A 25,959-nucleotide genomic window follows, 5' to 3' on the forward strand; every position below is an offset into this window, starting at 1 on the left:
ACTTTCTAGAAAACCTGGACAGTTTTAATTCAGGTGAAATTTGCTGATTTTTTTAAAAATGGTAAAATGGGTGTTTTGTTCGTTTTTATAACTGGTACTGATTTATCATGATCTAGGCAAGTATCAACCATCTTTCTACAAACATGAATGAACACAGCTGTGGTCAGAGTGAAGCTAAGCCCTTAATAGGGTCAGAACTCATTAAAGCACATTGTAGTTCCACACTTCACCTGAACAACTTACTTTTTTTTTTTTAATTTTTTATTTATTTACTTGAGAGCGACAGACACAGAGAGAAAGATACAACTTACTTTTTAACAAAGTCTCTCAACTGCCAAAACAGGAGTACTTCCTTAAGTGGCTGATTTTGAAATATTTTTCACAAATGTTTTCTCACATTTTCTAAATCACCATGCTGAATAGCAAAAGCCACCAGCTGGAAAGACAACCATCTACACCCACACAGGAGACTGTCCCCTCACATGCACACCAGCCGCATTTTTTAAAACATGTTTTATTTATTCATTTGAGGGGGGGGGAGGGAATAGGGGAGCCACTGCAAATGAGCTCCAGATGTATGCGCTACCTTGTGCATCTGGCTTACGTGGGTCCTGGGAAATCGAATGTTTTGGGAATTCCTTGGCTTCGCAGGCAAGTGCCTTAACTGCTAAGCCATCCCTCCAGACCCCACACGAGCCATTTAAGCCTTGGCTTTTCCATAAAATCAAGGGGAAGTAGTAGCATTACTTGTCTCTGGACATTTGTAAGGATGGCATGAGATCCTGTGCAGGGTGACCTGGGCTCAGAACCAGTACCCAATCAGAGTCAGGCTAACACCTAGAACCCAGTTGGCGGCAGCTCAGAGCCAGTATGAGCTGGTGCTCTGTGCTGTATCTCTCATTCGTGTGTACACATGTCTGGGTCACACTTACCGGGTCGTGGATGGTTTCGGAGAACAGGGGCGAGCGGTCTGAGAAACAGGAGAGCACGAGCTGAATCAGCACGAGGGAAAAGTACACGTAGAATGTGGTGTCGCGAAATGTGTCCACCTGGGCGTTCTGGGCAGGAGAGAGGGTGGAAGACGAGATCACACAGGGAAGCAGGCTGTGCCAGCTGTGCTCTGCCAGGTGTGCCCCCTCCAGCTCAAGTTGAAGCCCAATCACCACCCTCACAGGCCACGGCGTGGGGGGCGAGGGGCGAGGAGCCGAGACGGCAAGAGTGTTTTCTAAGAAAAAGTGATCCACGTGGGCCAACTGGCCACGCTGTGTGAAGCTCTGAGCCCTTGAAGGGAAAGGGATTGAAGCAAAGGGATTAAGACAAGTAGGCAAGGGCTGGAGAGTTGGCTTAGCGGTTAAGCGCTTGCCTGTGAAGCCTAAGGAAGCCGGTTCGAGGCTCAGTTCCCCAGGACCCACGTTAGCCAGATGCACAAGGGGGCGCACGTGTCTGGAGTTCGTTTGCAGTGGCTGGAAGCCCTGGCGCGCCCATTCTCTCTCTTTCTCTCTCTCTCCCCCCTCCTCTCTGTCACTCTCAAATAAATAGATAAATATTTAAAAAATAAATAACATTTTTAAAAAGACAAGTAGGCAAGAGCAGGCTGCCAACCAAGCCACGGGCTTCCCCCACAAGCCTTCTCCCGTGGGATGGGACAGCCGTGTCACTCCAGCCCTGTGGATGCAGGACATCCCACAGGGTGAGCGGAAGCGTATGTGTGTGAGTCAAGCAGGCTCTGACTGTGGAACCCTGTCCACCTAACCTCTCTGTAAGTTCCCCACCTCTGAGAAGACCAGTGGGCCTCAAGCAAGGGTGATTTTGCCTTGCAAGCAACAAATGGAAGGAAGCATGTGGGAACATTTTGGGTGTCATCATCTTGGAGGGAGGGATGCTACCGGCACCCAGGGTGAAAAGTCCAGGGGTGGCCATAAAGACAAGACATAGGAAAGTGGCCTGTAACAAAGAGGTATCCAGTCCCTGTGTCAGTAAGTGCTGAGGTTGTAAAACCTTGTGGGTCCTTGTAGATTACTCATGATCAAGCGCCCTCCGCGGGCACTCAGAAGACACAAGCTCAATGATCAGCAGCTGCCAAAGAAGAGATGACGTGCTGTATACCATGGGCACTCAGTAAGTGTCCATGCCTCTTCCAGTGTCTAGCTCCAAGATGGAAGGGAACAGCAGGTTAGCTGAAAAGTGTGCTCCTCAAAATTCCTGGGAGAGCACACAGCAGCCAATGTCAACAGCTTCCAGGGCGAGACACTGAGGCTAAGGGCACCGAGGTGACATGGGATCACATCTAGGGCCGTTGCTGAGCTTGCAGAACACGCACGCTGGAGACGCCACGCCCAGCCTGGCTCCTTGCCTTGCTGTAATCACAGACAGGCCCACGGTGCGCAACTCTGCATCTGCCCACAGCTCCCGGCACTGGAGCTCCTGGAGGCACTTCTGAGCTACGCCCAGAAGCGGTGCTCTAAGGAAAGAAGGTTCTAGAACAACGCCTGCAGCTAACAGCAGAATCTGACGGGGCAGGGATATCCCCAGAAAAGAAGCAGGACTCATGTACTACCCATCTTGTGGTCCCCGTAGCAACACACGTCCATGCAAGCAGCAGCCAGGGTCTCGCTACAGGCTGACACGTACCTCCTTTAAGGCAGCCATGATTTTGGATCTCAAGATGGCCAGGGCACACAGTAGGGCTACAAGCCAGAAGGTGAGCATGATCCCCGAGGACTGAACTCCTTTCCTTCGCTCGAGCTGAATTAAAAAGGTGGCGAGCAGCTGGAGAAAGAAGCACACACCATGAGCCGTTGGGGAAGGTCCCAGTGGTCTTGGGGGGTGGGGGGGGCTGTCCTGGTGCTGGAGCACAATTACTGCCTGGAGTGTGCCTCACTCCAGTCATTACAGATACCTCGGGGCAGGTCACAAAACCTTCCAGAGCCTGGTATCTGCAAAATGGAGACAATAAGACCTACCTTGAGAATTGTAAGAATTTAGATACCCTAACAAGGATGTGGGAAAGGCTCAGCTTAGAACCGACACTGTTTCTTAAAGGGCTCAACAGCCAGTGTCTGCCACCACACTCAGGTCAGCTATTGGATAAAAACAGCCACAGGCAATATGTAAATGAAGGGATGGGGTTGCATGTGCTAATAAAACTTTATTTGCAAAACCAAGAAGACGACCAGGTCCCAGACCACAGCCTTGATTGAGAGCTGCCTTAGTCCTGGGTTCAAGCCCTAACTGGTGCTAACCCACTCTGGACAACAGTGGTAACTTGCCTCCTGCATTGAACACCTGCTATAAGCCTCATGCACAAGGTTTTCACACGCACTGGCTTAATGCAGTCCTGTTGGGGGGAAACCCCAGTAGCCCCAATTTTCAGATGTGCCGAAGGAGCCCCACCAGCCCAGTTTACCATAGTGACGCCCAAGAGCGTTGGGCTGACCAGCAACACTGGGGCCAGGAATGCGCCCTGGCTCCGTTCCCAGAAAGAGTAGAAGAGGTCCGTCCAGCAGACGATCCACAGCAAGAGTCCCAAGGCCTGGAAGACAGGAGACCACGCCAGGTGACGCCCAGCGGCACAGCTGTCCCAGCACCCGCGAAGAGCTCACGTCGCAGGGACCAGCCAAGCCCACCCAGAGGACTGGCGACGGTCCTTGGATGAGCACATTTTTATTCTTTTTTAGGTGTGTGCGTGTGCGTGCGTGCGTGCGTGCGTGCGTGTAAGGGTGCGTGTGCATTTGGAGGTCAGAAGACAACTTTGGATGTCATCCTCGGGAACACTGTTCAACTTTTCTTGTTCTTCATGATGCAGGGTCTCACTGGCTTGGAGCTCACCCGTGAGGCCAGACTGGCTGGTTAGTGAGCTGCAGGAACCCTCCTGCCTGGACCTTCCAGCACTGGGATCGGAGGCACACCCACGTACGTGAGGACTGGAGGCGACACTCGGCTCCTCATGCTGGCAGGGCAAGCACCTACCTCACTTAACTATCTCCCTAGGTTTTTTAAAGATTTATTTTTATTTATTTATTTGTTAGAGACAGAGAGAAGGAGAAAGAGAGAGAGAGAAAAAGGCAGATAGAGAGAGAGAGATGGGCGTGCCAGGGCTTCCAGCCACTGCAAACTGAACTCCAGACGCGTTCCCCCCTTGTGCATCTGGCCAACGTGGGTCTTGGAGAAATGAGCCTCGAACCGGGGTCCTTAGGCTTCACAGGCAAGCACTTAACCACTAAGCCATCTCTCCAGCCTGCGCCCTGTCTTTTTAATGACAGGGTCTCACTATGGAGCACAGGCTGGCTGTGAACTTTTATTTATTTATTTATTTATTTATTTATTTATTTATTTATTTGAGAGCGACAGACACAGAGAGAAAGACAGATAGAGGGAGAGAGAGAATGGGCGCGCCAGGGCTTCCAGCCTCTGCAAACGAACTCTAGACACGTGCGCCCCCTTGTGCATCTGGCTAACGTGGGACCTGGGGAACCGAGCCTCGAACCGGGGTCCTTAGGCTTCACAGGCAAGCGCTTAACTGCTAGGCCATCTCTCCAGCCCTGGCTGTGAACTTTTGATACTCCTACCTCCACCTCCCAAGTGCCGGGATTACAAGTGCGTCACCACCCCTGGATGGTTGTCTTCTACCCCCAGCACACTGCATGGAGCCAGTCACCTGGTGACAACTGCGAGAGATCCCACGGGGGAGGAGATGGTTCTGCGGGGACTGTCACCCAGGGTCTGTCACCGGCTCATTTGGCCCAAGGTAGGTAGGACCCTCTGCCAGAGCCTTCCTGGTAACTGCTCTTTTCCCACCTCCCTCAGCCGGGACCTGGTGTGCTCACACACAGGACAACAACAAAACAAAACAAAGCCCAGCGTCGACGGGGTGACATGCTAGCAGGAACAAACTGACACGAAATAGACTGAAAAACACCCAGTGCTATGCCTGAGAGATCCTAAGTGCCAGACATGGAGGCACATGCCCATAATCCGCACACTCAGGCCAGCCTCGGCTATACACCAAGTTCAAGGCTAGCTTGGGCTTCATGAGACCTTGTCTCAAAAACACCCCCCCCCCAAAAAAAAAACAGAGCAATAAGAAGTATGTAGAAAAATAGAATAGGTAGGCAGATGGTGAGGGAAGGTCTGCATCACGGGATCAAGAGTCGTCAGCAGAGCAAGGCGTGGTGGTGCACGCCTTTAATCCCAGCACTCAGCAGGCAGAAGTAGGAGGATCGCTGTGGGTTCGAAGCCACCCTGAGACTACATAGTGAGTTCCAGGTCAGCCTGAGCTAGAGTGAAACCCTACCTCAAAAAAAAAAAAAAAGAATCATAAGCACTGACAATATAGCAAAAAGAAGAGGCCAACACCTGGATGTCTTTTCCTAAGCTAAGGGAGGAGGGGTTGACCAAGGTATGGATAAGGGTAAAGTCTGATTTAATTTTCATTTTGGTGAAAGATTTATTTGATCTGAAGAGAAAACAGAGTATCTGATTTAATTTTAAAAGAAGATTATGTTCCCCCAAGAATGTACAAAGTGTTCCCAGAGGCTTAAGAGGCAGAGGCCGCCGCAGCTAAGCAAGGAGGGCAGCACTGCCGAAGGATGTTTTTCTCAGAGCCACTCAGGCTCACAGAGAAATGAAGAGAGAAAGGAGCAGAGAACTCCCATCTCAGCCTGTCCCGTTCACCCAGCCCACCGCCACCAGCATCCTGCATCAGAGGGTGATCCACTGGCAAGCGATTGACCAGCCATCCCCTCCTGAAACTACCCAGGGCCCCACCGTGCCCAGAGCCCATGGTCCACACTAGAGTTCAGGCTTAGTGGTTTGAAAAAGCAGAGTGGCATGAACTCCTCATGGCAGCGTCATAGAAAGTCCTGTCCTCTGCCTGTAATGACCACACAACCACCTCAATTCCAGCTTTGCTTCTTTCAGAATATCACATACCTGGAATCAGACAGACTCCACAGCCTGCTCAGGTTCACTCCTCCTTTTTCTGTGTGGGTGTGGGGGGGGGGCATATGTACACACGTTTGCACGTGTGAGTGCAAGTGTGTATAGAGGCCGGAAGACCATCCACTTCTTTTTGAGACAGGGGCTCTCAGCGGCCTGGAGCTCAGCTATTAGACCAGCTGGCTAGGGAGCAGCAGGTCTGCCTGTCTCTGCCTCCCCACTGCTGGGTTTATAGGCATAAGCTGCCTCACCAGGCAGGCTAACACCGGTGCTGGGGACTGAATGTAGGTCCTCATGCTAGCCAAGTACACTTTACCCACTGAGCCCCAGTTCTGAGATTTGCTTCTTAAAAAAAAAAATTTTTTTTTTACTTATTTATTTATTGCTTGAGAAAGGGAGAAAGAGGCAGATAGAGAGAGGCAGAGACACAGAGAGAGAGAGTGGGTGCATCAGGGCCTCCAGCAACTGCAAACAAACTCCAGACACGTGCACCACCTCGTGCATCTGGGGAACGGAACCTGGGTCCTTCGGCTTTGCAGATTAAGTGCCTTAACTGCCAAGCCATCTCTTCAGCTTGAGACTTGCTTCTTTAAGAAGCTAAGGCTCCTCCATGCTTTGCCTGGCTTGATAGCTCACTTCTTTACAGCGGGCAGAAGGGCAGCCTGGTGGCTTCCAAGCTCTGGCAATTAGGAAAAAGGCTGCTGTTCTCATCTGGGTGTGGTTTTATGTCAACGGAAGTTTCTAATACCTCTGGGGAAATGCCAAGGAGCGCAACTGCTGGGCAGGGTGGCAAGCGCATACGTGGACGTGTACAGAAGCATGAAATGCCCTCCTGAGTGGCTGCACTGTTCTGAACCCACAATGCAGTGGATGAAGGCTTCTGCTGCTCTGCGTCTTGGCCCGCAGTTGATGGTATCAATGGCGTTATCTCTCGTTTTCATTTGCATGGATCATATCTTAACACAGGTGTGAGTGTGCTATGAACTGGAAAGGCTTCGGGTGAGGAATTACAGACAAAGGACTTCAGCAAAATCTCTCATGCTTCCTTGCTTACCAAGGGTCTGTGTGAGTTAGTTTTGGGAAATACAGCCTCAGAGAGAACTGAGATCAATGCTAATAAGCTTAACAAGAAAACGGGCTAAGGAGTGTGATATGTGCATATGATTTTACCTCCTCGGAAACTGCTTATCAGCTGCAAAGGAAACACAGGACCCATATGTGGAGAAACCCAATAACGTGGGAATGAAATGACCAGGATTAGCCTGACCATCCAGAGCTGATGGACAACACACTACTCCAGACTGCTGTGCTATGGTGTGGCTCTGGGGTGTCCCCAAAGGTCCATGTACTGAAGGCTTAGAGCTGGGGGGTGTGATGTAGCCTCCAGGAGGTGGGGCCTAGTGGGGGGATGGAGGTCATTAGACATGTGTCCTTGAAAGGTCTTGCGGATCTCCCGTCTGTCTCTCTCTTGTTATTTTTGTTGTTGATTTGTTTGTTTTGAGATAGGGTCTCACTCTAGCAAAAGCTGACCTAGAATTCATTCTGGAGCCCAGGCTGGCCTTGACTCACAGTGATCCTTCTACCTTAGCCTACCTAGTGCTGGAATTACAGGCATGAGCCACCATACCCAGCAATCTTTCTCTTCTTTTAATTGTGACTATTTTTAGATGTGTGCGTGTGTGCATGTTACTGTGTGTGAATGCAAACGTGTGGATGGGTACAGGTGGCTGTGGAGGCCAGAGGGCATCCTCAGGTGTTGTCCAGTATAGGAGCCACCTCTTTTTGAGACAGGATCTTTCATTGGCCTGGAACTTGCTAATTTAGGCTATGCTAGCTGGCCAGGAAGCCGCAGGGAGCCTCATGTCTCTAGCTCCTCATCACTAAATAAACATTTTTACATGGGTGCTCATAGCTCAAACTAGAGAATCCAAGTTTGACCCCCAGGCCCTATATAAAAGCTAGTGCTAGCTAGGCGTGGTGGCGCACACCTTTAATCCCAGCACTCGGAGGCAGAGGTAGGAGGATCACCGTGGGTTCGAGGCCACCCTGAGATTACACAGTGAATTCCAGGTCAGCCTGGACTAGAGTGAAACCCTTCCTCAAAAGACCAAAAAAAAAAAGAAAAGAAAAGAAAAGAAAAAAGCCAGTGCTATGGTGGATATCTATAATCCCAGCACACTGAGGACAAGATGAGCAGCTGAGACAGAATTTCCTAGAAGCTCATGGAGAGTACAGCAAAGAACAGCAGAGCTAGAAAGCCTTCCTCAAATGAGGCGGACAGATGAGGACTGACCCAGGCACCCGTACTCACACACACAAATGAATGAATAAATGTGTCTTTAGCCGGGCACGGTGGTGCACGCCTTTAATCCCAGTACTCGGGAGGCAGAGGATCACCGTGAGTTCGAGGCCACCCTGAGACTACATAGTTAATTTCAGGTCAGCCTGGACCAGAGTGAGACCCTATCTCGAAAAAAAAAAAAAAAATCATTTTTTTTAAAAAGATGACCTTGCCAGGCCTCGTGGGGCACGCCTTTAATCCTAGCACTTGGGAAGCAGAGGTAAGAGGATTGCCACGAGTTCACGACCACCCTGAAACTACATAGTGAATTCCAAGTCTGGGCTAAAATGAGACCCTACCTCAAAAAACAAAAATCAAAGAGAGGACCTTATGATAACCTGATAATTTCCTGAAATTCCATCATGCCCATTGCACAAATGGGGAAACTGGGGCTAAGAAGGTTAAAAAACTTACTCAAGGGTCACATGAGATGGCGTTGCAAAGCCAAGGACCCAAGTTCAATTCCCTAGGACCCACGTAAGCCAGATGCACAAGATGGCACATGAGTCTAGAGTTTGTTTGCAGTGGCTAGAGGCCCTGGCATGTCCATTCTCTCTCCCTCTCCCTGCCTCTTTCTCTCTCAAATAAATAAAAATTTTAAAAAAGAGAGAGGAGAGAGAAGGGAGGGAGGAAGAAAGCCATCCAGTAAACCTGCAGGGCCAGAGAAACTTTAGTCTTGGCAGCTTCTCCCACTCCCTACCCGGGAGCCCACCCCCACCATGGCGTCCCGGGTGACTTACAGTTTTGGTTTTGTTGAGGTGTGTCATCTGAATGTAGCCCCGGTCATGGCGGGACAGGTAGAGGAAGTAGAACGGGAAGCAGGCCCAGAGGTAAAGGCAAGGCACCCACACAAGGGCCGTGTTCTGAAAGCACTTGGTGAAATCGGGATTGCTGGTGTGCCACGTCACATTCCAGTCCTGGGGACACAAGCACACGCACAGGTCAGTGGCCGCGGCGCAGGGGAATGGGAGCTCACAGCGTTCAAGCCTAGCCACGTGCGAACACGTGGTTCCTACGCGGAGGACGGCTCAAGACGAGCAAGCAAACTTCAGAACACCAGGGGCCAGGCAGACCGAGCGACGGGGAACAGGGCTAAAGCCCAAGTCAGATCCCAGGGCCTGGGGCAAGGCTCACTGCAGTATGGAAGATGAAGGGTGCTCCTCAAAGGGCCCTGAAGGATGTTCTCTTGACCGGCGAGGCACCTGGTGGTCACACAGGCCATTTCCGTTCCACCATCCTGAGAACTAAAGACGTGGACACCTTTGTCACCACTGTCCCTATGCAAATAAACAGCAGCTACGTGTGCCAGGGCGTGCTTTGGTGCTCAGACCAAGCACTACAGTTTCTTTGATGTCTATGAGTTAAGTACTTCACTGAGGCACTCAGGGAGGTCCCAGATGCCCCCCAAACACTACAGGCTGTTGCTAAGGCTCTTAGTTTCCCACCAGGAATAGACGGTAAGACCCTATTGCTGAAGACATGCTTGGGCTTCAAGGTCACTGAGAAATCAAGCTGAAGCTGAGCTAAAAACCTCCTCCCTGTACACCAGGTGACAGAAAGCTGGGAAAAGCTATGCTGCATGTAGCTCTATGGGAGACAGAAGTCATCAGCAGTGAAAACAGTGGACACTTCAAGCCTCAAGTTTGGCCAGCCAGGCCAAATGACTGAACGGGCACAATAGTGGCATGTCTGTTATGAGGGAAAACAACCGCCCTCCAATTGGAGTGGAGGCCCGCTCCACAGGAGAGAATACATGCCTGGTACTGAAAACCTAATCAAAAGCCTATGGCAGAGGAGGTCATAAACCTTAGGAGTGTAAAGGCTGCTCTCATCTGGTTAAATATATGCATTATGCTTGCCAAACTGCCCTGTAAGAACTTTGCTTAACACACATACCAATCTCTTAATGCTACTCTCACTTTTAGCTAGAGAAGTTTCTCTTTGCAGATGGCAGTGACTACTGGGAAGACCCAAAAGGCACCATAGTGCTGAGAAGTGACAGAGGAGTGTTTAGCATTGAAATATCTCTATCATGTCTTCCAAGGCTCAGGGTCCATTGCAGAAGAAGTGACAGAAAGAGTATAAGAGACAAAGGAAGGGCAGAACTGCTAACAATGCAATCATTCAGACAGAAATTGGCCTCTATTTCCATGGCCTCGCAGTGCCTGGCACTACCTTCACAAGACCCTCATGATAGGAGGAAAAGATGAGACATCAAAATGAAAGAGAGACTAATTGAGAAAGGGAGGGGATGTGATGGACAGTGAATTTGCAAAGGGGAAAGTGGGGGAGAGGAGTGAATTATCATGGTTTATTGTCTACAGTTATGGGAGTTGTCAAAAAAAAATTTTTTTAAGCTGGGTGTAATGGCATATTCCTTTAATTCCAGCATGCAAGAGGCTGAGGTAGGAGAATCACTGTGAGTTTGAGGCCAACCTGAGACTACAAAGTGAATTCCTGGTCAGCCTGCGCTAGAATAAGACCTTACCTCAAAAAACGGAAATAAATAAATAAAATATTTAAAAATGGAGGAACAGAGGGGTCAACTGAGATATACTTCTCTGGTAAGCTCCAGTGTTGGATTCAAACTCAGGCAATCCGGCTTATACCCCTAAATTTTATCATTCAATCACCTAACCTTAAATACCAATGTGTTTCAATTACTTTTAATTTTAAAAACTCAAGGCAAGGGGCTAGAGAGTTGGCTTAGTGGTCAAACACTTTATCTGTGAAGCCAAAGGACCCCAGTTCAATGCTGGATTCCCCAGGACCCATGTAAGCCAGATGCACAAGGGGGCACATGTGTCTGGAGTTCCTTTGCAGTGGCTGGATATCCTGGTGTGCCCATTCTCTGTCTCTCTCTCTCTCTCTCTCTCTCTCTCCCTTCCCTCTTTCTCTGTCTGTCTGTCACTCTCAAATAAATAAATAAAAATAAACAAAAAAAGTAAGGCAAAATTTGGTGCACAGCTATAATCCTAGCACCTGGAAGGTTAAGGCAGGAAGATCAAGAATTCAAAGCTAGCTTAGTGAAATCTTGCCTCAAACAAACAAACAAAAAACCCAGGCGAGGTCGGGAGAGACGGCCCAGTGGATACAGCATTTGCAGCCTGAATATGAGAACTTGATTCTCAAAGCTGGGTAAAGCCCACTTAGTAGCTTAAGTGTCTGCATTCCCAGAGCACCTGTGGCAAGAAGGGAGGCAGAGACAGCAGAATCCTCTGGAAGCCTGTGGGCCAGCTAGTCTGGTAAACACAGTGGTGGACAAGAGGTTACCCTCAAATGAGGTGAAAGACACTTGAAGTTATATCTTTTGACCTCCACTACAAACAGTGGTAGATGTGCATCAACCACACACTCCAAAATAATTTTTTTAAAGAAAGCCAACAAGAAATTGGGCTGGAGAGATGGCTTAGCAGGTAAGGTGCTTGCCTGCGAAGCCTAAGGACCCATGTTCAACTCTCCAGATCCCACTAAGTCACATGCACAAAGGCAAGACAAGCGCAAAGCTGCATATGCCCACGAGGTGGTGCAAGTGTCTGGCATTTGACTGCAAGAGCCAAGGTGCTGGCCCACCAATTCCCTCTCTTCTGTCTCTCTCTCACTCTCTCTAAAATAAAAAATAGGGGCTAGAGAGATGGCTTAGCGGTTAAGCGCTTGCCTGTGAAGCCTAAGGATCCCAGTTCGAGGCTCGGTTCCCCAGGTCCCACGTTAGCCAGATGCACAAGGGGGCGCACGCGTTTGGAGTTCGTTTGCAGAGGCTGGAAGCCCTGGCGCGCCCATTCTCTCTCTCCCTCTATCTGTCTTTCTCTCTGTGTCTGTCGCTCTCAAATAAATAAATAAAAAATTTAAAAAAAATAGGAAGGAAGTAAGAGAGGAAGGGAGGGAGAGAGGGAGGAAGGGAAAGAAAGAAAACCATACATTTTGTTTTGTGTTTTGCTAGAGTCAGGCAAAGTAGATAAAGAAATGCTCACACACAGCTAGATCAAGTACCAGTATGAAAACCAACCTCCATGAACCTCACAGCCCTGCACCGTCAGGCCTGGATCTGACCACAGTTGCATGACTCTGCTGGGGGCTCCATTCCCATGTCTACCATAATTAGGAGAGGTAGAGAATTTAGATTTGTTGTTAAGTGTTTCATTGTTTTAGACAAGTTTTAAAAAATTGGATTATTTGCTAACATTTAAGATCAAAGCCAGGCATGGTGGTGTGCACCTGTAATCCCAGCACTGAGGCTGAGGCAGGAGGACTGATTTAAGTTCAAGACAAGCCTAGGGCTGGAGTGAGTTCTGGGTCAGCCTGAGCTAGAATGAGACCCTGCCTCGAAAACAAACAAGTCGTCCCATATGAAACTTCGGATTGCTGGGGATGTGGCTCAGTGATACAGTGCCCGCTTGGCATGCACAAGTTCCTGGATTCGCCCACAGCACCACAAATAAGTAAATAAGCAGGGAAAGGGGGAGAGTGAGTAAAAGAGAAAAACAGCAAGAGAGAGAAAGAGAATGAACAATGTCAGGCTTAAAAAAAGATCAGGGGCTAGGGAGACAGCTCAGCAGTTAATGGCACCTGCTTGCAAAGCCTACTGCCCTAGGTTCAATTCCCCAGTACCCTTGAAAAGCCAGGTGCATCTGGAGTTCATTTATAGTGTGGCAAGAAGCCTTGGTATGCCCATTCTCATATTCTCACTCATATTCGTTCTTTCTCTCTCCTAAATAAATAAATAAAAATATTCTAATCAAGGCTGGAGAGATGGCTTAGCAGTTAAGGCCTTTGCCTGCAAAGCCTAAGGACCCAGGTTTGATTCTCCAGGTTCCACGTAAGCCAGATGCACATGGTGGCACACGCGTCTGGAGTTCATTTGCAGTGGCTGGAGGCCCTAGCGCGCCCATTTTCTCTCTCTCTCTCGCTAATAGATAAATAAAGTAAATATTCTAATCAGAATATTTGGATCCATATTCTACTGCACAGCCATCCCATGGGGAGGAGCCAGACAGGGGCAAGTGCCCTGGTTGGCTACAGGGCTCAGAAAGCCCCATTTTCACCAGGTGTCCTTGTCACCAGGGCATGATGTCCCATGAAAGCCACATGCTGTAGGGAGCGTCTGTAACCACAGCACTGCTGCAAGATGGGAGCTAGAGAGAAGAGAATCCTCAGCTGCTCCCTGGCGTACTCAGCCGAGAGTAAGAGACTGTCTCAAACCAGGCAGAAGGTGAGGAGGAGCACCCGAGGCTGTCCTTGGACCGCATGAACAGTGGCATGTGGGCCGGAGATGGCTCAGTGGTTAAGGCACTTGCCTCCAGGGCCTAATGATCGGAGTTCGATGCCCCAGTCCCCACGTAAATCCAGATGCACAAAGTGGCACACGCATCTGGAGTCCATTTGCAGCAGGCCCTGGCATGCCCATTCTCTCCGTCTGTCTTCTCTCTCTCTCTGCTTACAATTAATTTTTTTTTTTTTTTTTTTTTTGGTTTTTCGAGATAGAGTTTCACTCTGGCCCAGGCTGAACTGGAATTAACTATGCAGTCTCAGGGTGGCCTCGAACTCACAGTGATCCTCCTACCTCTGCCTCCTGAGTGCTGGGAGTAAAGGCGCATGCCACCACGCCCGGCTCTAAATAAATAATTGCTTGATGTGACATGTGCACATGCATTCACACACACCCCTCACCCACCCACACAAGAAAGTTGTTAGGGGCCAGGAGTAAATCTCAGTGGTAGAGCCTAGCATGCACGGGGCTCTGGGTCCCATCACAGCACCTCAAAAATGAAAGAGAACAAAAGAGGAACAGAGGAAAGGGAAGGGGAGGAGTTGAAAATCGGTTCCAAACACATGTCCCACATATATTTTTCTAAGGATTCAGCTGAGCCTCATCCCAGCCCTGGGGACCTGAGGCAGGAAGGGCCTGCTCGGTGGAAAAGGAAAGAACAAGACAATCATTGGGAGGAAGGAAGAGATCTCCACACTCAACGGTGGGAACACACTAAACACCACTGCTGTATGCCAAAGCTAAGGCGATAATCAAATTTTGTTTTGTTTGGAATCACGAGTCTTGTAACACAGGACAGGCTAGCCTTAAATTCCTCCCACTTCAGCCTCCTGAGTGCTGGCATCACAAACATGCCGTCAGGCTCCAAAGTTACACAATTTAAAGAATTCCAGCCAGGCTTGGTGACACACACTCTCTAGTTCCAGCACTGGGAAGTTAAGGCAGGAGGATCATAAGTTCAAGGTTATCCTTGGCTACACAGTAAGTTCAAGGCCAGCCTGGGATACATTTTGCCAAGACAGAGAGAGAATCTAAACTGGCACTTCAGAAGTCTGACTTCTCTGCTGCAGATGGCTAACAAGGAGTGATTGCAAAGTAAGCCTGACAAGTTAGCACACTCAGAGATGTCACCAGGAAGCTTCAGAACATAAGAAACCTAGAAAAGAAAGAGGAAGAGGGCTGGAGAGATGATTCAGCAGTTAGGGCGCTTGCCTGCAAAGCCAAAGGACACAGGTTCAATTCCCCAGGACCCACGTAAGCCAGATGAACAAGGTAGCACATGTGTCTGGAGTTTATTTGCAGTGGCTAGAGGGCCTGGCATGCTCATTCTCTCTCTCTCCGTCTTATAAGTTAAAACTTAAGAAAAAAAAAAAGAAGGAAAGAAAGGAAGGAAGGAAGGAAGGAAGGAAGGAAGAAAGAAAGAAAGAAAGAGGAGCCAGGCATGGTGATGCACGCCTTTAATCCCAGCATTTAGGAGGCTGTGAGTTCGAGGCCACTCTGAGACTACATAGTGAATTCCACATCAGCCCATGCTACAGTGAAACCCTACCTCAATAAGCAAATAAATAAATAATTGGAAAAAAGAAAGAGAAAGACAAAGGGAGGGATGGGGAGACGGCTCCGCAGTTAAGTGTACTTGTTTGCAAAGCCTGATGGGCCAAGTTCAATTCCCTAGCACCCACATAAACAAAATGGCACAAGCATCTGGAGTTCATTTGCACCAGTAAGAGGCCCTGGAGTGCCCTTTTCCCCATCCCCTACACTGTGTGTGTGTGTGTCTGCTTGCAAATAAATAAAAATATTTTTTAAAAGGTCATGCCTTTGTGGATCTACACATTCGGAAGACATAGATAATGATTTAATCTGGGACAGGGGAGATTTATAGAAAAGACTTATGATTTTAACGAGTTTCAGCCCACTTGTAATTCTTTAAGCGATAGCTAAAAAAAAAAAAAAAAAAAAAAAAGATTTATGTTGAAATGTAGCAGAGCTTAAGAACAGAACTCAATTATCACTTTTGTGAACAAGTTGGAATTGTCATGTTACTGTGTTATCGGTTTGTTTTAAAGTGAACTATAAATTAAATAAAATTTCAAAAAAAGACTTAGTGGTGGCTATTATGCACAAAATAAGTCTGAGCAGTTGCCAGAAAGAGCTCATTGCAGGAGGATTTGCCCTTTAGAAAGAAGAGTGCGGGAGCTGCTGCATGTGGTCCCCGAGGCACTGCGATGACCTGACGCTTCTCCCCGTCGCGGGGGGGGTAACCTGTCCGCACTGCGGCAGCAGCGTGACACCCACGTCCTGGTCCTCCACATCCGCTAGTGCGGCCAGTCACCCAGCTGAATACACCTCCACACATACACCCCGAGAGCTTACCGTCCACACACCATCAGCGCTTCAGCCGCCATCCACACACAGGAGTTCCCCCACATGGCTCGTCCCCTCCCCTCCCCCCTCACCTCTCCCTCCCTTCTCCTCTCTCTTTCTCTCGCCTCTCTCCCCACCTCCCCTTCACTCCCGTTTTATCCTTAGTAGGTAATACGTTCTGTGCTGAAAGCTTTCCAAACTCCTCAAATTGTACAAACTCCTGCTCATCCAACAAAACCCAACTACGAGCTGGTGATGATGCTCCAAGGCCTGGCATGCATGAGGCCCTGGACCTGAGCCTGACACGGGAAAGAGCCCAGCTTGGACATTTCTTATGCAGTGGCTTGAATAAAGTGCCCCACCAGGTGGCGCTTTGGGAAGGTTGGGGGGCCTTTGGGAGGTGGAGCCTTGCTGGAGGACGTGTTGCTGGGGTGGGCTTTACATGATATAGTCCTGCTCCAAGCCCAAACATGGACTACTTCCTTCCTGCTGATGAGCAAGATGTGGCACCCTGCCGCCTTGCCCGTGCCCTGCTTTCTCTCCATGACGAAGCTTCCCTTCAAAGCCGTCAGCTGAAATAAACCCTTTCCTCCCATGAGTGGCTTCTGGCCGGGTGCTTTGCACTGGTAACTGCTACATCCTGTAAGAAGCCATCTTCCCGACTCCCCGAGCTGTCTGTCGGCCAGCAGCCCGCCTTGACAACGGCTTTCTCACTCATCTACCACCGACTCTAGGGAGGACTTCAGAGTGTGGACCAGATCACTGCGCATCTCCCTTGGACTCTGGTCTTCCTTGTCCGGCAGGTGCCCACAGATTACTGAGTAAACAAATGAACCCAAGCCACGCATTTCCTCCCCAGCACAACTTCCTACTTTGTTATATTTCTGGTTAATTTCTTGTTGTTGATGATGATTTTTAAATGACCACTGGTCCAGCTAAGAGCCCTAGCACTCTGATCAGACGGCTACAGAGTCAATCTCAGCCCCTGGGCTCCCGTGATCCTGGGCAGGTCAGATGGCTTCTCCAAGCAGGTCCCCTGCAGAAGAGTGACAGATGGGAGGCTTTACCCCAGGGTGGAGCAGGAGGGAGGGGCAGGAAGAGGCCCAAGGAGAAATCTGTGACCAGGAAAGCCACCCAGAGGCGTACCTGTCCCACACACCTCAGCAGTCACCAGTGCTGGCCTGGACAGCTCACAGTTGAGACAAAGAACGCGGGCCTGCAGCATGTCACTGCCTGGTCAGACCCTGAGGCTCCCTTATCTAATCTCTAGCTATAGCCTCGGCCACCCCAGACAGCACCAGGTGTATTGGCCCCACCCTGCAGCACCCCAGGCCTTCCCTCCCCAGGGCTCTCTCCTAACCAGGGAGTGTAAGAACTCAAACCAGCCTTGTCAGGGCTTTGCTTCCTCTTAGGGACTCTCTCCAGGCCCAACACTCAGACCAGGAGAGGCGCTGTCTATGGGACAGGCTTCCCCACCTGCCCTCCTTACAGGGCCGTCCTTGGCTAAGTCACCTTATAATGACTTCAGGCCCTGTCTCTACCCACCAAGTTCAAGATCTATTCTACCTGCACTTGTTCCTGTTGCTACTGTCACAAATGATGGCTTAGGTCACCACAAGCCATAGTTCTAGAGGACAGAGAGTCAGGAAGCTGGGCACAGTGGTGCAGGCCTCCAGCACTCAGGAGGCCAAGGCAGGAAGAGCATCATTTTCAGGCTAGCCTGGGATACATAATAACCTCTTGTCCACCCCCCCCCCAAAAAAGAAAAAAATTGAGTTCTCATATGATGGACTGTGGTTCCCTCCTCTGCCTCCTTCCACATACAACCTCATGACTGTGCTGGGGGTTGTGGCTCAGTGGATAGTGCACTTGCCTAGCATGCACAGGGCCCTGAGTTCAAACCCCAGCACCACAGAAACCAGGCATGGGGGGTGTGCGTGCCTGTAATGCCAGCATCCAGGAAGTGAGGGCAGAAAGATCAAGGCCGTTCTCAGCTACACAGGGAGTTCAAGGCCAGCCTGGGCTTCATTAGACTCTGTCCCAAGAAAGGAAAAATTTGCTGGCATGGTGGCGCACGTCTTTAATCCCAGCACTTGGGAGGCAGAGGAAGGAGGATCGCCGTGAGTTCAAGGCCACCCTGAGACTCCACAGTGAATTCTACGTCAACCTGGACTAGAGTGAGACCCTACCCCGGGAAAAAAAAAAGAAAGAAGAAGAAGAAAAAGCTCATGATTTCCAGGAATCCTGGATAAGCTCCACTCCTGGCCAGTGACTAGCCAGCAACTCTACCAGAAGCCTGTACTGGGCTCGGCCTGTAAGTCCCAACCAGGCTCTGGCAGGAGACAGCCTTGGGGATGCCTTTATTCTACCTGCCACGGTCCCGGAGATTCATTCTGGTCCACTCCAAACTCCGTGGGCCTCTCAGAGGAGCCCTGCCCCGTGCGTGGGGACAAGCCTCAATGCCGGGCGGCCCTGCTTGCCGAGCTGAGCTGGCAAGCCCACAGCTGGCTTCTCCGCAGCACCCCCTCCACCCTACCGCTGCCCGCTGACACCGGCTCAGCTGCGGCTCACCAGCACTGCCCACAGAGCCGCCGGCCATGGCTGGAAAGAGGAAGAGATCATGGGCTTGGACTACGGACCTCCTCGCGTGCTTGCATGCGGCTGGGGCCTCCACAAGCAGCTTATAAGAAGAAAGGCTTTCTTTGTTTTATAGTTTCGGGGGAAGTTTCGTGACGGTGGGAAGAGCAGAGCAGGAAGCCGGTTCTCCACATCAATAGGTTCAGTATCGGGCCGCGAATGGACTTCTGTTGCCCAGGGGACAATCATTTACCAGGGACTTCCAGGTGCCACTTACCATTAGTGAAATACACATGCCCCTGTGTCCCCGTCTCATTTCTATGGAAAGCGGCAGGGATGGGCTAGGAAATGGGCCAGTAAGAGACAGCTTGCCTTTAGGCAAGCCAGCATGAGGTGGCCCTGAGTGCCAGCATGAGGGATGGAGGGAAGAGGGACAGAAGGACACACCCTGCCTAAACAACCACCAGGTGTGTCCCAAGCAGAAGAAAGAGGACAGAGAACGGCAACGGGCCCCAGACGCTGGCTTGGATCAGTCAGGTAAGAAAACTCCCTGAGCGAACTGTTCTTGTCTGGAAAGAAATGAAGAGACCCGGACCACCTTTGTGGTCCCTGCCCTGCCCCCTCCCACAGTCTCACGTGTTTTGAATACTTGGCCCACAGCTGGTCGTGGGGCCTCTGGGAGGTGGAGCCTTGCTGGAACAGGCGTGTCACTCGGGGTGGGCCCTGAGGTCTGTTAGTCCCGCCCTCTGTGGGGACAAAGCCCGCTCACTCTAGCTGCAGTGACAAGATGTGCTATCCAGCTCCCTGCTCTGCTCTGCTCTCCCCACCATTATGAAACTTGCCCTTAAAACCGTCAGCTGAAATAAGCCCTTTCTCCCCATTTCGCTGCTTCTGGCCCAGCGTTCCATCCCAGTGATGAAGAGGTGACTACAACAATTTTCTATCGAGGCAGAGAATAAACACTGAGTGTCTTTAGGATTGTTGGTAACACACACTGTCCTAATGGTTAGTAACAGGCACTACACTAAATTGCCATCACATTTCCTTGATCTCTTGCCATGTAGCCAAAGCTGGCCTGGAACTCGTGATCTCCTGCCTTAGCCTCCCGAGTCTGGGATTACAGGACTGGCATGCATCCCCATGCCCAGCTCTCGAGGTCACCGTGTTCACAAACAAGTCTGGGACACAGGTACAACAGCGAACGCCATGCCATGGAGACGGACAGGCTGGCATAGACTCCACAGTCTGGAATCTGAGTCCACCCAAACACCTCTGCAATGCAGGATTAAACAGTTTGCACTGTTCGTCAGATGCATGCACCCATGTTCGGCCCCACATGCACCCATGCTCGGCCCCAAGGGCTGCCATGGCGACACATGCCTGTAATCCCAGCACTCAGCATAAGGGGACAGGGAGATGATGACTTCAGGGAAACCTGGGCTACATAGAGCAAGATGCCGTTTTCAAAAACACAAAATAAGTAAAATGGAATGGAAATTAAGGAAATAAAATCTGTACAAAGGAAATACATGTGGCTGGTAGGAGCATGTTCTTAGAAGGAGTCAAGAAAAAGAAAAAATATTAGCTGATCCCCAAGGGGTCGGGCCTGAAGCCAGAGGCCAGAACCATGAGTTTATTTTCTTTTGTCCTGTTTGGCTTTTTTTTTTTTACTCTCCATGCACTGCCTCTAAAATAATAACAGCAGGCCAAGTTCACACTTAGTAAATAAACAGCAGCAGGAATGGCGGGGAGTGGAGATTTCTAAGCCCTGAGCTGGAGACGAGAGCCGTGGGCCCTGGGTACCAGTAACAACAGACACAGGGGCCGAGGAGGCTCGCAGATCAGGGTTCTCCCGGCGTCTGGCCAAGCAGCCCCAAGACAAGCTAAGGTGAGGCCCTCAGCACTCCCTTCCTTGCATCACAACTGTCGACAGCTCTGCCGTGCGGCCCGTCGCTGGGGTTCTGCTCTGCCCGGAGCTGAGTCCCAGGGCCTGTCCCATGGACTGTCACTCGCTGCTGATGTAGCTGGGCCACTCGCCTGGAAGGCAGGGCAAGCGCTGCCCCTTTGCTGGCAAGGGTATGGGCATTCAGTTCTGCCAGTGGAAAGTCAAGGCTTCCGGGAGAATTGGAGGCTCCAAAAGATGCCCAGATCCCACCACCAGGGTTACGAAGTGCTAAGTGGCACAGAAGTGAAGGAGGCGGGCCAGGGGCCTCGCAGGCCCAGCCACACGTGGATCTCATGGGGCTTGAGGAGCCGCAGCGCTGGTCACACAGCCAAGCCGTCCCACGCCAACCCACAGTGTGCTGGCTGGAATGTGAAGTGTCCCCTCCGTCTCCTGTGTTTGCAAACCTCAATCCCTGGCTGGGGCAGCCTTAGGAAGGTGGGCCTCGTATAGGGGCCTCCGGGGCAGCTCTGGGCTTTCAAAGTCTAGCTGTGCTTGCCAGTGCCAGCCAGCGCTCTCCTTACTTGTCCCCTACAGACATGCGACGGTGTGGGGTTCCTGACGCTCTGCCCACAAGGAAAAGTCCCCTCGAAACTGTGAGCCAGAAAGAAACCCTGTCCTTCCTGCCACAGCTGCTCTCTGCTCTGGTCACTGGTCTGTCCCAGCAAGGAGAAGGTAACTGAAGTAAATAAAAAAAACGGGAACACACACACACGGAGAATAATATTACTAAACCCTGAAAAAAAAGAGGGTGACGCTGCCAATCGTGACACCACAGCACCATGTCCTCTAGGGTCAGCTAAGAGAAATAAAGCCAGGGACACAGAAACGAAAACCCCCACTGTCTCAAGACTAACTATGCAGAACCTTGAAAAGCCCAACTCATGAAGCAGACAGAGAGCTGTGGCTGGCCAGAGCTTGGGGCTGGCATAGAGAAGTGTTGGTAAAAAGGGGTATTTTGCACGACCTCATCAGAAGGGCAGGCCAGGAGGGAGGGAGATAAAGAAGGGGAGGAAGAAGGCAGATGAACGCAAATAATGGCAGCCACAGCCAGCGCTGTGCCAACTGGGGCTGCGGGACTGGGTTTGAATCCAGCCCCAGCTGTTCGTGAACGGGCTGCTGGCTTGGGATGGGCAGCCATGACAGACAGCACCCAGAGCCCAGGGCCAGCAAGGGGTGCAATGCTAGTGGCTATTCCTACAGTAGGAGTCATGGTTTTTAAATGGTAGCTCTGGGCCGGGGAGCTGGCTCAGAGGTTAAAGGCACTTGTTTGCAAAGCCTCCAAGCCTGGGTTCAATGCCCCATGCACAAAGTGGCACATGTATCTGGAATTCAACTGTAGTGGCAAGAGGCCCTGGTGCACTCATGTTCTCTCTCTCTCTCTCTCATTAATTTATGTGGTGCACCCCTTTAGTCCCAGCAGCTGGGAGGCTGACGTAAAAGGATCACTGTGAGTTCAAGGCCAGCCTTAGGCTCCACAGTGAATTCCACGTCAGCCTGGGACACAGGTTTAAACACAAGGGAGAAGACAAGCCACAAGTGCCAGGCTTGTGGTTGGGGTCGGGCTCTGGGCTGCCCAGTCTCCTTCAGCTGGCACAGTGAGTGGGGGGCAGGCTGGCTCACAGCAGGCCACTTACAAAGGTACAGAGGGAGCCCAGGGACGAGTCACCTGGCCGAGGGCAGGCAGCTGAGGAAGGGTACTGAGGGGCCTGTGGCCCCATTGGTCTTATTTAACGACGACATGAGGTGTCTTCCCACCCTTGTCCTAGAAAGACTGGGAGGTCTGAGGCCCCTGCCTGACCCAGCTCCAGGCAAACACAGTATCAGGCACGGGGCTGGAGAGGCACTGGCGACAGACATGCTGGCAGTAATGTCATCTGCCCGCTGCCAGCTGAGCTGACCTCCCCTGCCCTCTGACTCATCTGAGCTAAGAATAAAGCCCAACTCACAGAACAGGGTGAATTCCTACCTCCCAGGGGTCCAGTGGGGTGGAAAGCAGTGGCTGTCCAGCCGGGCAAAGAGCACCTATCCTCCGCGCCTGCAGAGCAGAACGCTGAGGGCAAGACCAGGCCTGCCATCTTGGAAGGCTTCTCGAGAGCCCGGTGACCACAGCAGTGCCCGGATGTCTTATCTACAGCCTGCCTGGTCCCCAAGTCTCCCAAACCCAGCGAGGGCCCTCTCATCTGCCCCCCCCTCCCCTCCCACCTCTCCCCCTCTGCCTATCAGACCCAAGTATCACCGTGACGTTTATCTCTAGTTGTCAACGTGACAGCATTTAGAGTCACCATGGAAACAAATCATGTCTGTGAGAGATTTTTATTATGATTATTAGATTGCTTGAAGTTAAAGGCCCTGTCCTAACAGTGGGTAGCACCAACTGCCTGGGCCCCTGGGCTCTGCAAAGAGGAGAGTTATGGCCATGAGACCACATAGTGAATTCCAGGTCAGCCCGGGCACAGCGAGGCCCCACCTTGAAACAAAGGAGAGGCTTGGTTGAGCACCAGCATTTGCCACTCTGCTTTTCACCGTGGTTGTCACAAGGAGGAGGAAGGGCATTGCACTGTTGGCGTTTTGTGGGCAGAGGTCCAAGGTGTGGCTGTGTAACTCAACCCACAGGACACCCTCCCCACCCACGCACAAGCACACCGAAGTGTCATCATGCTAAGGCTGAGGGCCCCCATGTGAACAGCTGAGGGCCCCTATATGAACAGCAGCCCCATCTTGACTAACCTCAGAGTCCACAGTTACCAAACATCCCCTCCCCCCCCACCCACCATCACCTGGGTTCAGCTCCGCTAAGACTTGGGACAAAATGACTCAGTCACATTCTCCACCTCTGGACAGTAAAAACATGTGCACATGGGCTGGAGAGATGGCTTAGCGGTTAAGCGCTTGCCTGTGAAGCCTAAGGACCCCGATTCGAGGCTCGGTTCCCCAGGTCCCACGTTAGCCAGATGCACAAGGGGGCTCACGCGTCTGGAGTTTGTTTGCAGAGGCTGGAAGCCCTGGCGCACCCATCCTCTCTCTCTCCCTCTATCCATCTTTCTCCCTGTGTCTGTCACTCTCAAATAAATAAATAAAAAATGAACAAAAAATATTAAAAAAAAAAAAAAACGTGCACAATGCAAACAGGGCCTGGACTAGCATGGGCCCAAGCGCTCAGCAGGCCACTCAGAGGCACCCATCTCTTCCTATGTCCCTCCCATATTTAGCAGCCTCACCGAATGATCCATGCTCTTGTTCGGCACAGATCTACTGGACCCCACCATACGTGGCGGCACACACAGGTAATCTCCAGCACTCCGGAGGCTGAGGCAGGAGGGTCATGGATCCAAGGGCTGCCTGGACTACAGGAAGAGGCCCTGTCTCAAGTGAAGGAACAAACATGCTAACAAGCAAACTCTGTACACAGCCCCAACTGGGAGCTAGGAGCTGTGCTGGGCAGAGATGAGACCGAGACAACCTAAGCACAGCACCACACAGCAGCCAGAGGCTCCAGAGGTATGACTGAGGACTGCTTTGTTTATGTGTGTATGCATGTTCCTATCTGTAGAGGCGCACATGTGTGGGTGCACACACGTGCACGTGTGCATGTGGAGACCAGAGTTTCACATCAAGTATCTTCTCCAATCATTAGCCACCTTATTTTTAATAAATTTTACTTATTTATTTATTTGAGAGAGAGGGAGAGAATGGGCACACCAGGGCCTCCAGTCACTGCAAAGGAACTCCAGATGCATGTGCCACCTTGTGCATCTGGCTTATGTGGGTTCTGGAGAATCGAACCGGGATCCTTTGGCTCTGCAGGCAAACGCCTTAACTGCTAAGCCATCTCTCCAGCCTACCACCTTATTTTTTTTGAGACAGGGTCTCATGCTAAACCTAGAGCTCACTGATGAGGCTCGAAAAGCTAGCCAGTGAGGCCCCGGGATCCTCCCATCTCTATTTCCCCAGTGCTGGTTACAGCCCACGCCACAAGTCTGGCTCTTAGGTGGGGGGTGGAGATCCAACCTCATACTTGTGTGGCAAGCACGTTATCAGCCAAGCCATCTCCCCAGCCCTGACTTAGTACCTTCAGATGGAGCCATGGCCCTGGACAGGGAACACGAGGGATTACACAGGAGCCAGAGTCAGAGGAGACATGATGACACGCAGCCTCAGCAGCCAAGGCGAGGCAGCCTGGAGAAGCCAGAAGACAGCGGGCCCCTGCCAGTCATCCCGTGTCCCAGACTCGCCTGTGGAAGGGAGGTGCGCTAGGTACGGTGACCAGGTAACTTGCTACCTAGAGCACAAGCGTGACGCAGCCAGCGGGGACACGCGCGTGGGTCCTGTCCTTGCCCGGGTGACACTCCTGCAAGCCTGGGCCTTGTCTTAGCCCCTGCCCAAAACCAGCCGAGCCCCAGGCACGCGATGTGGCCCTCTGGGCCGCCATGGAATGCTTTTGCATTGGGCGAGGGGGGACAGGAGATGAGCATTTTTAAATCTTACTGGAACAGGCAATGTATGACTCAACTTCTTTATTTGTGGGTTTGGTTTGTTTTATTGTGTTTCAGTCTTACTACTAGCCCAGGCTGACCTACAACTCTCAATCCTCCTGCCTCCTCCCTCCTGAGGCCTGGGGAAACAGGCGTGTCCCACCACACCCTGTGCCATGACTTAAGATTCTGAAATGTGCCACCAGGCAATGTCATCACCATATGAACATCACGGAGGTGCTTGAACAAAGCCAGATGAGGCAGCCAACACAGGCTGGGGCTACAGGTGCACGTTTCATGAAACAGCAGCCAGCCAGGTGTGGTAGTGCACGTCGGTCATCCCTGCAATCGGGAGGCAGAGGCAAAGGGATCAGGAGTTCGATGTTAGCCTTGGCTGCACAGCAAGTCTGAGGATAGCCTAGGCTACATGAGGCCATCTCCAAACAAAAGACAACAGCAAAACAAACCTACCACACACACACATTTAACCACAGTGTCTTTCCCTGTTGCCAGATCCCCTTACCCAAGCCTCATCACCTTCGACTGGCCCCTTGGGCTCGTGATTCTGCCTGTGCGTTGAGGGATGTGGAGATGCCAGGAGCACTCAAGCCCAGTGGCGAGAGCAAAGCTGTCTCTAGGCATTGGGCAATATCCCCTGGGAGGCAACGCTGCTTCCAGCAGAAATGGGCCGCCTCAACCGTCTCTTCACCTGGGTCCCCCTTCCCCCCCCCCCCCCGCCCCGCACATCTAGGCTCTGAAGGTCCATCTACCTGTCCACACCTGTGCAGCTCTGCTCAGCTCGCAGCTGGAACCAGAGACAGACAGTCCAGCGCCATGCCCTCAAGCTAGGACTCTCACGAGGTCAAGAGCTAGACAGATCTCACAGGCGATTTTAGAAACACAAAATGTCACGAAAGACACACACATAGGCTGGGGAGATGGCCTAGGTCAGTAAAGTGTCTGCTTTACATGGGGACCTGAGTTCCATCCCCAAAACCAGCAATACACAAAAAAATGAGGGGGGGTGGAGCTGGAGGGATGGCTTAACGGTGAA

At 51.2% G+C, this 25,959-nt stretch overlaps 1 protein-coding gene across 2 annotated transcripts in view; it reads right to left on the reverse strand.

The window, feature by feature from the left end:
- Abcc1 (ATP binding cassette subfamily C member 1) overlaps positions 1-25,959 on the reverse strand; it is a 147,219-nt gene that overhangs the window by 91,428 nt on the left and 29,832 nt on the right. For both annotated transcript variants that reach the window (XM_045161338.1, XM_045161337.1), the window contains exons 2-5: positions 9,019-9,195; positions 3,407-3,532; positions 2,632-2,769; positions 933-1,058 (exon numbers count right to left, since the gene is read on the reverse strand). In XM_045161338.1, coding sequence (XP_045017273.1) covers positions 933-1,058; positions 2,632-2,769; positions 3,407-3,532; positions 9,019-9,195 — 567 coding nt within the window. The remainder of the gene's footprint in view (positions 1-932; positions 1,059-2,631; positions 2,770-3,406; positions 3,533-9,018; positions 9,196-25,959) is intronic.

Source organism: Jaculus jaculus, chromosome 11 (genome assembly GCF_020740685.1).
Source record: "Jaculus jaculus isolate mJacJac1 chromosome 11, mJacJac1.mat.Y.cur, whole genome shotgun sequence".
NCBI lineage: Eukaryota > Metazoa > Chordata > Mammalia > Rodentia > Dipodidae > Jaculus > Jaculus jaculus.